Source organism: Ptychodera flava, chromosome 20, assembly GCF_041260155.1.
Source record: "Ptychodera flava strain L36383 chromosome 20, AS_Pfla_20210202, whole genome shotgun sequence".
Lineage (NCBI taxonomy): Eukaryota > Metazoa > Hemichordata > Enteropneusta > Ptychoderidae > Ptychodera > Ptychodera flava.
The window spans coordinates 11,089,234-11,102,644 of NC_091947.1; the positions used below are offsets into that span (position 1 = coordinate 11,089,234).

Below are 13,411 nucleotides of genomic sequence, written 5' to 3' on the forward strand. Positions count from 1 at the left end.
GCTCAACAGTTATATCGAGGTGCTGAGAATGGGGTGAGAATATCGCGAACCCTTTTTGAGATTGAGTCAACATTTGAAGACTTTGCTAGATCATTTGCATGCGACCTAACCTTTTTAACGATCCCTTTAATGCAATGACACAACGTCCTGTCCAGGTTTGGACATCTTCGGCTGTAGTAGTTAATACTCGTACGAAGCGACAGGGTAGTTCTCACGATACCGTGATGGAATATTCTGAATTCAAAAGGAATTAGCGATATCGTCCATGCATGTATACGATGTCATACTTTCTGCTTTATTTGTGTATAACAAATAGCGTGCTTCGTATAAACACTTATCAAGAGTATTTTTCGTCTGGCCAGTAGTGTGCCCAAAGATTTATGGAGCATTGTCGGTGTTTATGCAGCATGAAAAGCGTTGAAGCTTAATTTCATCGGACGAGTGGAGTGTGCTGATGCTGTTTATGGCGTGTAATAGCAGACAGCTCCATCTGTAATCACACCACTTTAGTCAGTTCATTGAATCCCTTTGCGGAAAGTTGCTTCCAAGTTAAAAAGAAGTCTCTGAACAGATAACAGCACTGAAAAGATGCAGGAAAAGGGTAATTCGTCGCGATTTCAAAAATGATCCGTCATTGCCTTCTCTCGTCTCAAACGAGGAGGAGGAGGAGAATGATCGAGGCACGGTTTTCATCGCTTTAATGGGGTCGGAGTGCGTTGTGTGCAAGCGACAGTGTATGCACGAGTGTTTGCTTCACTGAATGCGAGCTGTGTAGAGGTAAGTGGTGTAGCGTTCAAATTGAAAAGACTTGAACCGCTTTCTCAGAGGTGAGGGTGTGGCCGATTGGTTTTAAAGACTGATTATGCTAAGTGAGAGGGTAATGCAGGTTGTGAGTACGAACCCGACAGAAAGCCGGATTCGAACTGATGATAATAATTTTTATTTAATTAAAACTGAATATGGCAGCATGGCTTTCTGACTCGAAATCTTTTCCTAACAGCAGCTGAATGTCATCAGGTCAAAGTAAGGTTCAGTTTCACCATGACAGGCATCACTGGCTATGCTTTACTCCTCCACACGCAATACCTTATATCTTCAATAGGAGAGTTTGTTTTCACTTCACTGAAAATAATCATCATGATTTCAATGTTTTATATTCCATGCGCCCCCAAATCCATTACGTAATCTCCGGTCATCTAATCTTGTTGCTAGAGATACACCAGAAGAACACTTTTTACGAACCCTAATCTACGCTGTTTAATTCATATTCTATGCATACAGTACATGTATTAACACTTCCGTCAAGGAGGCGTAATACGCAATATTCCAACGTGGGTATCGATTTACTTTCAGTCGGGTTGCAATTTATTGTGAATGTTCTTCTTAATTAGAATAACCCACGTTGCATTATGTAATAGATTTTGTATCATATTTTATGACAGGGCGTGAACATCAGCTGCCCCTCCCCCCTCCGGGAATTTTAATTCAGATCATCCAACTCAATGGCCTGCTGCATTATACGTCAGTAAATTCTATCCCATCCCTCCAGACAATGCGGGCAGCAGGGGCAGACGACTCCTGGAGGCGAATGCAGTATTGAGAATAGACTGTTCTGGTAAATTAATGCTCGATTTTACGCGTCACGGCAAGACTTCTGTGTACAAACTGGCTGGCGATACCCTTCTCAGTTTTCTAATCGACTTTGCGAGGTGTGCAGCCTGAACGGTCAAGGACGTCTGTGCATTTTCATTGTTCAACATTCTCTTGACAGACGAGTGAAATAAAATAAACTTTTAAATAACGACATGATCAAGGGTGCCGACAGTAACAGTGACGGTTGTGATGGTGGTGGTTGTGATGACGAGGACCCATGGCTCTATGTCCACTTACATATAGAATGTTTCTCGGGGCGAATGTTCAGACTCTCAATTTTTTGTAATTCTCTTCTGATCTACCACTTGCGGGGTCTTCTTTTGAAGTTCTTGGAGTGAGTAAAGATGTCACCGTCTCAGTCTTGCGAAAATCGAAAATTTAATTATCTCCCACCAGGTTAACACAGCGCCGGTGGCCAGTTTAAATGTAAAAAAACATCGATAAGTATTAAGTAATTTGTTTCTCTAGACCCAACATTTGCAAGGTGAGCCCTGTTTTTTATTCTTGATTTGGTAAGAGTATTGTTCAAATTTCCATGACGGAAAGTTTTTACGAAAAGTTTACGTCGTTTAGCTTCGTGACACATACTACCCGAACCGAAAACTTCTCAATTCTCCATTAAATGCATGCGTACACACTCTGCCTTGAACTTACACTCTCACTGCGACCATAAAAGTTTTGAAGAAATCACCCTGCACGCAGATTCTGATAAGGTGCATAGCAGACATGAGCAACCCCAAAAGAGCCCGGATCTGCCATGTGAGCCATATGAATTATGCAGCTGATTTCCAAACCTGTGGCACCTCCAAGAAGATTGCGTAATGCCAGGGTCGCTGCGGTAACATGATGTTTGGCATAGTCAACGTCTGAGGGTAATCATCTTTAGATGACATCTTGTGTAAAAACGTGCTCGTACAGAGAGCAATGTGTTGTATAAAGCCCACTTGAATTAAAAGAATGTGTTTTCGTGGCATAGCTCGTCGAGTTTTCTGGGGCGTGTTTGCTGTGTACCGCTCTATTTTAAATGAGTTCACATATCGTGCACTTTAAGGCGGTGAAACCTTTGTAAATTTGTTTGAAAGCTCTGCATCTAAAAGCGCCTTTTACTCTGTTGAGCGCGCGCTTGTCTGTTGTTACCAAGCAACAGAAAATATCACGAAGATTATCGGTCGGGAGTTGGACTTCATTTATGTTTGATACATTTTTTCTCGAAAATTTAGTGTTACAGCGTGACTTCAATGAAAACGCAATATCACAATGCAGTATTAGGGTAAAAAAACTCAATTTAGGGCAAATGTATAGAAGAGATATCACGTTTGAAGCTGCGTAAAGTACTTTTACATTCCCTAGTGATCGACTTGTAGAGATGCCTGCATTACCTACGTAAGAGCTTACTGTTGTCGGTCACTTGTTAGATTAAGTGTTATAAATGTCTGAAAATTCCATCCATAATACTACAAGTTGTTTTTTTTTCATTTTATCATGCTAATGGTCCAGTAAAGTCACTGAATATGAAGAGAAGGAGTGAACAGCTGTGTTTTCTGTGATTTTTTCAATATTATTCATCCAAGCCATCAACAACAAGCGTGGACGCCATTGACAATTTTGCGCAAACGGACAAGTACTCGCTGTGCAGGCTGTGTGGGAAACTGACAGATTGTTCCCTGGGAAAGCCTGTATGTCAGGCGGTTTTTTTATGAGGTGATGCAAAATATACAGACGGAAAAAGTGGGTGACAACTTGGAATAATAACATGTCTGTAAATATTAGCAAACTTTGGCGGAGCGGAGCGTAGCAGACGGTAGACACACAGACATACTCGATCATAAGAATTGCATATTGAACTTCCATTCAAATTTCTTTAGCAGTATCGGCATTTCAGAAAATCATTTTAGGTCAAAATTGAAGTCATACCTGTTTCGCCCTAGAACAAGTAGACATTGAAAGTACCTCTTAAGTTTATTTTGTGGAAGGCAAATTGCCAGCGTGTCACGATGTTCCATGTCCGATGTGATCCTGACCGTAAAAATACCTCTACGTTTGTTTTCACTTCAAGATTTTCATACTCGGGGACAACTAATTAATGCAGAATTGGTCTTACTACTTTTGTTGCAAAATGCACTATAAATGCTCTTTTTGTTTAGTACATAAAGTGAATTGAAAACACCAAGGAAATTACGCTTGTCCACACAGCCACTGTGCATAAATTTTGGCTATCAATTTAAGTCCGGATTTAAATCATGTCGGCAGCACTGTGGTAGACATTGCATATTCAGTAAAAATGGACGGGCAGGATAATTCACCACGCTCCGACAGGTAGAATATTCTAAATTTAAGATTGTCGTGTATACACAGACACGAGGATGGACTTTAAAAGAAATCTGCAGTCCCTTTGATAACGCGATGCAATTTTCTTTTCGTTAGGACGTCCCAGACACTGTCAGACCACCACAACGTCTATTGACAATTGCGACAGTTTGGCGTTCCGCAATATTTTACGACGATGTTGTAGGGTATTTTAACACAAAATTTAGGAGAGGGATTTTGAAAAAAGTATCCAACTATTGAAGCCTCTTAGTCTCAAGTATTGATAATCACTTTGTTATTACTAATACTACTATCTGGTGTGCCAACCAATCAACTTGACTGTAATGCTTACTTCCCACTTCAGCAGTTTATTTAATTTTCATCGTCTATAGCCTTTAATAGATAAGTCGTTTTAGACATTTCTTTGTTACCTGTTTTCGTATACATTGCGACCACGTAGCACGTGACGTCACCATCGTCAATTTAGTTTATTATTTGTTGTCGGGTCTGATTTCATTTAACGATTATGTCGTCATTAAAAAAGAATCCATGATTTACGTCGTTTTCGGTGTGCACAGCGACTCTATGCCTGGTACCGGATGGCGTTTACGATGCACAACTGGGTTAAATTGCGCGTGATCTCGCGCTTAAACTTTGACAGGGAACAGTGTGCTATGTAGGCGACTATATGGGTTAAAACCAATCCACGCTGCGAGGACGAAAGACAATTTCCTGGATAGCGGTGTTGATTGGAGTTGATTGCCCGCCCCCCTCCTCCCCCCCCCCCCCGCACGTTACACGACATCGTTCATCTGCACAATAAACGACATAAGATCATGAGGAGCAGAAAGGGGTTGACAAGGGTCAACACGGTGAACGGATTTCCATTTAATCCGATCACTCTCGCTTTCAGAAGATCATCATCGAAAGTGCTGACGACTCGTTCATCGCTGTGCCCACGCTGTTGTGTGCGCTGTGACAAGCTGTACCATGCTCCGTGTCGTCGCTTCATATTCCGTAAATTACGGCTCTCCAAACACGGGAGAAAGTAGCCTCGCCATTCGCGATTTCAAGGAGGAGAAAGTGGGCGAGGGAGCGTTGCCAGGAGATTTATAAACACGTCAAAATAAGATAACAGCAGAAAAGACTCCTATCCATTGAAGTGAAACCACTGACAAAGCAGGAAAAAAAATCGATCACACAGAACTGACGCCGCTCTGGATCTACAGGTGTTCATATAACACTGTCTTCCTACACACCTTTCTGCTTTCCCCAAAGCTGCAAAGAATATGTCATTTCGCTTGCAAAGAAATTGTGTGGCGCAGAGGTTTAAATAATAACATGAACGCAAATGTGTGCAATTACCCTTTTTTATGACAGGGTCACATTGTCTGTCGCAACACAAACAACCATGGTCACAAAGACGACGCACAGCACGCGTGCTTCAGTTTGAAAGCCACTGAACGCGCCGCCTGGTGGGTCTTTAACAACGTCAATGTGACATTTAAATACCCTTCCAGTCTGCGCGTTATTAGCTCAATCGAATTCGTGTGCCACTTAAAGATTTCTATGGTTTCTCTTATCTCCACCAAGACAAACGCTGTTGCTAGAAAAAAATGCACAAAAATATCGCTACCAAATCATTGTCACTGAAAGTTTACAGAATGTTTCTCTGGGTTGAACGTTGCAAAATAAGCCACTAACAAACAAATCACAGCAAATACGAGACGTTAACCGTCCGTGAACTTGAGATTAACCTTGGAGATTTCATCAGCGTCTCAGCCCGTTGACTTGCTAGTTGTCATTCTGTGTCACAACATATATTTTCGCGCAAGGGTATACCATGGTAAGGCACCACATGTTTACACCGGAATTCACATGGCTTTCAGTAGATCGACATCTGTTTTTCGAACGAGCAAACCTTAAAGTCTTCTTCTAGGATAAAAACAGGAATGTAAAGTGTTATTCTTGGAAAAACATAATTATTACGTAATAATTTCAAGCTTGTTTTTAAGTCCCCTTGTTATTGCATCGATTTTGGGGGATGACAAAATTACTCGTTTTATAATCTGTCTACACTGCCACGTCGGTGGATATCCTATGAAGGCTGGCGGTAGACTTCTCAGTGACTATGTCGTGAACTGAAAGTGATCTCAGTGGATTTATATGAGGGTGATGGAGTCAATGATACAATCACAGAGAATTAATCTTTATGTCGTCTTTTGTGTGAAATAAAAGGCCTTTTCAATTGCTTGTAATGAACTCAATGGCATGGAGTTATTCGCTAAGACAGTTTAAAAAAACAGGATCGGTAACAGACATTACGCGTTTCTCAGGGTTAACAACCCCCCCCCCCCAGGTCGTCGTTTTACTGAATATCTTGAGCTTTGCAATTCGTGATTCCAAGATTAAAAGCTACAGACAACGTATGTGACTCTGTGTGCTTTCCAATTCGAGATGCCAGCAGTACTAGGTACATAATCCCTACAACGATATTATACAACGCAAATTACAATAACGTATCCAAGGAAACCGATCCGGCGAGGACTACAGGAAACACGATGTGGAGGAAAAAATGTTTTTGTTCATTCACTTTCCTTACAATTTTGGCAAAGGGGTTGATAAAAGAGTAATCTACAGAAGTCGAAGTACTCGTTAAGTAGGACGCTTTCATCACGTTACTTCTACCACCCCAGAGAAACGTGTTACGCCCATTTTACTGGATGTTAGCTGGATGTGAGTTCCGATTTTCTTTTAACACACTGCGGACGGCGATGCGCAAACAATCACTAAAAGTGAAAACTAGGAGCCTTGCAGAAAAATTCTGACATTAAGTGGGGAAATTCTATTTTAGTAGTAACATTTACATTAAGAAATTATCATGAGTTAAAACGTGGACATTTTACTTAAATGATGATGTATGTATAGCGTATCGACAATGTAGACTGTCAAGCTTTGCTAATCTATTGTGCTACAAATCGTCATTACGATCGCATGGGTCAGTCAAAAATTAACTTGATGCTAACACTACTTTCAATATTTTCCCCTTTTATTAAAAAACGGAGATTAATATGGAGCGTTAGACTTGTAGAAAAGAAAAGAAAAAACGGGTTAAAATACACATGCACGTTACAGACACACACCATGCATACATAGCTGAAACTATAGATAAAATATATACACATGGACGAGGAGAGAGGGGGAGATCCATCTGGCCATCTGTATACCCACCATCATAAACGCATACCTATCCATCTGTCATACACATACATACATGCATGTATACATACATACATACATACATACATACATACATACATACATACATACATACATACATACATACATACATACATACATACATACATACATACATACATACATACATACATACATACATACATACATACATACATACATAACATAACATAACATAACATAACATAACATAACATAACATAACATACAAAAACAGATGTCATGAACAGACTAATAGATGCTCAGATTTGGAGAAATAAAGATGCAAGTGGAATGCTAGAGATGAAAGCAAGCAAATGGAAATTTCATGTTGCTGTAAAAACGGCGTATTTTCAAATTTTTGAAAGACTGATCTCGTTTGACTTGCTGTGAAAAAGAGACTACACTTACATAGGCATCAGAATCGTTTAGGACCAGGGTGTAGTCACCGAGGATGTCCGTCCTGTTGTTCACGTACTCCAGTGCCATCTCTGCGGCCGGTAGAAGACCAAACGCCGCTTTATTTCCATAATAGTAAAGAAGACCCGAAATGTGCAACTCTGTTTTGCTTGCGTTGCCCGGTGTGGAAAACCCAACCGAGAAAAGTAGAACGACAAGTAAAGAGTCTGGGTGCCGGAGAAAAGCTGCCATCATAGCACGTGCAGCAAACTCGACGCAGTGTTCGGTACAACTAGATCAGATGAGGGGATACGCTCCTTCGCAATTCTCGTTCTCAGTTGAACGATTCTCGCACTTTCTCGCGTGATATCACAAATAAGATGGATGCGTGTATAAAATGGAGCGATATGTCAAATTCAATGAGGTTCCATTATTCCTCTTTCTAACTAGAGAGAGACATATGCATCGGACAAAACGTCATAGGGCGCAGTGTCTACATTTTGAATTATCATTCATTTGTGCGTCGGATGCTAAACGTTCGCACTTTTCGGACACCATAACTCGAATCGAATTCGATGTTCGTGAAATTAAAGATAGATACCAGTGAAAGATTTTCAAAACCTATCAGAGCTATGATATAAGAGACGCCGAGATCATGACTACTTATTCTCAACCAGAAGAGAAAATAACAAATATTTGTCCTATGTTTGCTTGTACTCCATCAGACCCGTCGACAAACACAATTATATGAAGGTATGTCGTCTTCAAATTTACGTTACAATGAGGACTTTGCGTAGAACACCTTATCTTTTGTAGACAAAAAAAAACTTGATCATCTTAGAATTCCCCAGAGTAGTATTCATCCTCTGAAGATTACCATCGACTTTGAGTGAAAAAGGTTGGTATTAAATATTAATATATAAAATGGGCATTTTCCATTGATATTCATAAACAAGTAGTGCTACATGGAAGAACACACTATCCCAATGGCTACTTCTTCAATTATCTTAATAAATGAAACCGGTATATTGGACGGCCTTAATTGCTAGAAAACGTGTCGTGTCGTTGAACACTTTTGTTTAGAAAGTGATAAGTACCACACTACCCACCCCCTTAAAACACAGATATGATTAATTGGAAAGGTATAATATAGATGAACATTGTAAACTGTACATTACCAAGCGATGAATGTTACCAGTTCTGCAATTTTGTTTTCGAACAAGCAATTTCAATGCTTCTTCAATTGTGTCTTTTACCTGTATCGTCACGTAGGGCGATGGACCTCGGCATTCCAACCGAATTTGTACAGCTCCCTGACCCTCCAGCGGGGTCAAATAACCGCAATCATACCCATCCGTAATCCATAACACTAGGTCAAAATTCGTAATACACTAGTTATGAACATAGACACAAAACAGCACAGAACTGACAGTAAAGCACCGGTACACACAACAAAGTCAAATTCATGAAAGAAAGATATATGGACCTCTCAAACGTACAATTATAATAACAAGAGCCCTGAAGATATAATACATTGAATTTGTGATGATCTGAATATCTTGGTGACCGCGACTCGAAAAAAGCTCATATCAAGGATGTTGTCTGGGGAATAAATCAACCTGTAGGAAAAGGTATATATGTCCTTAGCATTGCTAATTCACAGTCTACCAAGAATGTCAAACTCCAATGAAGAAATTACATTGAAACATTTAGATGATGCTGCTGGGACCAAAGGGCATCCCGTTTTGAACCAGTGAAAATGTTCGCTTTAAACGAAATCAGAGATAGTTAGCGCTGACATTGATGATGTTTGTCCCAATAGATTGTACACTTCCTATTATGACTTTGGGATAAGTTGATGGAAGCTGATACATGCAACGAACGATATATATGCGCACTCTTTTCGAAACTCCAGGCACCACTTCTCAGCTATGCGTCTAAAAGGATCCCCACCCCTCTCTCTCCCCTACCCTCTCACCAACTTTGTAACTCCTTTCCAATCCCCAGTCTCTCTTGCTGTCTGTCTGCCCGTGTCTCTCTCTGTCTGTCTCACTGTCTGTCTGTCAGCCCTTTTGTTTGTCTTCTCTCCGTCTCTGTGGCGCGTACATGTTTCCCGTAAACTTTTTATTATATATTCAGTAACTCTGCTGAAATGGTTGCCATAGTAACTGCTGATGCAGTACAATAACCACGTAGTGTTTGGATGATGGCTGTGCTAAACGTTATTGGATACTTCTGTTATTTCATCGTCATGTGGACATCAACTCGGTACTTCATGCATGGAAACTCAGAACATGCCTTGCCTTGTGCATCATAATAGGCTGTTTACAGATGACGAAGGGAACATTTGAACCAGTAATATCATACACAGCGTTGTAGGGCAGGAACGAGCAAAGCCGTTCACATGCTGTGCAATACTGCAACTGCTCTAATTTGGCATAGATTTTTAACATCATTCAGGGATTCCAATTCAGGCAATTCAGTTAGGTATATATGTAAGTAAACATGATGACAGAAAAATTGCATTTTTATGAGAAATGTTCATATACATATACATACATACATACATACATACATACATACATACATACATACATATAGATGTATATTATATGTATATATAGCGTATACATATACATACATACATACATACACACATATATAATATATATATATATATATATATAATATATATATATATATATATATATATATATATATAAGAAACAATTTAAATTCTGATTATGACAAATATCTCCTCATAAACCTTTGATCTATGCGCTCTTCATCTCTCTCTCTCTCTCTCCCCCCCCTCTCTCTCCTCTCTCTCTCTCTCTCTCTCTCTCTCTCTCTCTCTCTCTCTCTCTCTCTCTCTCTCTCTCTCTCTCTCTCTCTTCTCTCTCTCTCTCTCTCTCTCTCTCTCTCTCATATTTCGATGTCCCGAAGAAGCGATTCACGATTTAGGTACAGAGTTGATGACGTTCTGAACAAAGATATCGACATGGGTCTAATAAAGTTTTGATGCGACATGGTTTGATTTCCAGGGTTCAAGACAATCAAGAAAAATTAACCGAAAATCCTATACCTTGGCTCAGAACGGCAGGTGTTGTCGCTTTCCACGTTTCACCGGAGAAGCCTTGATCTGAGTGATCAGTTACGTGCTTAATTTCGTTGGATACAGAAAACTCTCATTAGAAAACGACGATTGGAACAAGCAGTCAACCATACAAATGTATCATTTCCTTTGGGACGTCAAATTGACAAAACGTTATTGTGATTTACTGTTTATTTGCAGGTTGCAAACGACAAATTACGGTATTCTGTGGCGGATATAAGACTCTACGAAAGGATTCGGTACATTGACGGGAAATAATAACCGAGCGAGGCGAATACTGGATTTAGACAAAGGGATATCGTAACAACGATTATTGACATTCGAAGATCTGAAACACATTAATTAATATCTACACGTTCCATTGTCTAACTCTTCAAAACGAAGAGAAATGAAAATAATTTCCCTGCATGACATATGAATATTTCACATGTAATCATGCCAAGGACTTACACATTTTATTCATCAAAATACACTCTAGACTTCTGTAAGCGTTTCGTATTATGTTCCTTTTATGAAACAATTCATAAAGACTTTGTTTTGTTTGATGCACATGACTCAACAATGTAATGAAAACACGAATTTAGACAAAAGTTGCAATGGGAGGGAGAGACGGTATTGAAATTGCATGGTAAGTAATGTTGTTTGATTAGCTACGTTTTCTACAACTCCGTTGTAAAGTTCTGCTTCATTTGTGATATGTCAGTGGCGTGCAGTTCAACTTGCAGATTCGAATTAAACGTGTAAAACTTGGGGACTTTTATTTTGCGTCAGTTGAACCTTGAGGGCGCTATAGGGCGATGCTTCTGTTTTCGTGAGTTGCCGTTACATTCAATCATTGGGTGCATTTGCCCATTTGTCTCTACTCTCACATTTCATTTGAGCTCGCGCCATCAGTGGGCACGTAATAACACTAGGTTAAGCATATGAGAATACATAAGTAAAAATGAATTAATGCATTTCACGAGGCCAAGAATAAATGGGTCACTTTTGAATAATCAAACATTGCAGATTTTCTTCGTGTGATCGTGGAAACGCCCTAACAATTCCATCAACGATAAAATATGAGCGACATTAGATCGATCACACTTTTCATCATAATACAGGAAAAGTGTGTTTTCGTTTTCAGCTATTTATTGACTGGGGCCATTCAATTTATTGACCGACGCTTCCGTGTATTCAAAACAAATCAAATGTCAGAGGAATTCCGTCTCAAGCCCTCATTGTGAACTTGGTTCCATAGATATGCTAAGAGTAACTGGTAAACCTGTTAAAGTATCTATCGGTGAAAAATGAATCTGGCGTTTCAAAATTTGTCAGAAGGGAAACTCGCCTCAGTACGTATTTACTCTTGAAATATTTATAGGCGTTCTCGGAAACCAATGATCGATAAGTGACATCGCTACAAATTTCAATTTCTGATGGATATTTTTAGTATCATTACAAAGTTAGCACTCCGAGTATTGTAAATCATTTTATGTGAGAGACATTCTCCGTTTCCATAAATTTCACTGCAACTCAAAAATGTAACCGTTATTGAGAGGATATACCGATGTCAACCAGCCACACTTTTGTGTCTGTGAGTCTGCCGATCTGTCACTCTGTGTTTCACTGTCTGTCTTTCTTTCCTGTACGCCCCTCTGTTGCGCTACCGTTGATAATGTAAAGGATAAAGTGGGACCATTTTGAACATCAGCGTTACATTGTCAACACTGTATTCAACAAAAATTTTAGCGTTCAGCGTTTTGAAAAATGCTGATAAAGTAAAGACACAAAGATAAAGAAAAACAAATATGGCGGCCGTACAGCCTGAGTCGTCGACAGGTTGAACTTCCCGCGTTTCGACGTGATATTTCAGGCGGGACAATATACGACAGAACCCCATGGCCTTGGAGGGCACTCTGTGAAGTTCCGAAGGTATTTTCCGAGGGATACGGTGTATTCTGCCGCCAGTACTTTTCCGAGCGAAGCGAGGAAAAGTACAGGCAGAATACACCGTATCCCGAGAAAGTAGTACGGGATAATAACTAATTTGCATAATTTAGCGTGGAAATAATTTCTTAACCATGGTTTTCTATGTAAACATTATTTAATGGCACGTGACCTGTTTCTGAAATGCATTGAAGTTGATAAAACACGTGAAATACTTTGCTGAAAGCAAGCAATTAGTAAAATATTTAAAAGCAGTGATAATTAGCTCAATCAAAAGCTAAAATACTTAGAAAAGTGTCACAGTTTTTTAGAAAATGCAAAAAATATAGAGGGACTATATTATCTCTGTCTGTGAAAATACCAACTTTATTTCGCTGCCAACAAATTGGTAATCTGTGGTACATATGTAATAATACCTAAGATTACACAGACAAAACGCAACTACTGAGAAATGATTCAAAACGTTACAGCTGGCAGACTGAAATACATGTAGTCTATGGCTAGGTGATAAATATCAAGCAAAGGACATGAGTGTGTAGGTTCGTGATACATAAACTAAGCGAATTCATAGTCTCTGCATACCATTGTGAACACCATGTAAAATTAGTCAGTTCTGTTAGTTGTCGTCTAGCGCATGGTAAGCTTTAATGACACCACAGTTCATCCACATACTGTGATAACACTGAACAAAAAGTAGTCTGTGAACCTTTCGCCGGCAGTACGCGATCCAGCACACTGTTTGCATTGTGTTTTACAACAATTCTACAACGC

General features: G+C 39.6%; 1 protein-coding gene across 1 annotated transcript in view; it reads right to left on the reverse strand.

The window, feature by feature from the left end:
- Nucleotides 1-7,880, reverse strand: part of LOC139120018 (gamma-aminobutyric acid type B receptor subunit 2-like) — a 43,695-nt gene extending 35,815 nt beyond the window's left edge. The window contains exon 1 of the mRNA XM_070684021.1: nucleotides 7,609-7,880. Within this exon, the coding sequence (XP_070540122.1) occupies nucleotides 7,609-7,851 (243 nt within the window). The 5' untranslated portion in view covers nucleotides 7,852-7,880. The remainder of the gene's footprint in view (nucleotides 1-7,608) is intronic.
- Nucleotides 7,881-13,411: the final 5,531 nt, after the last annotated feature.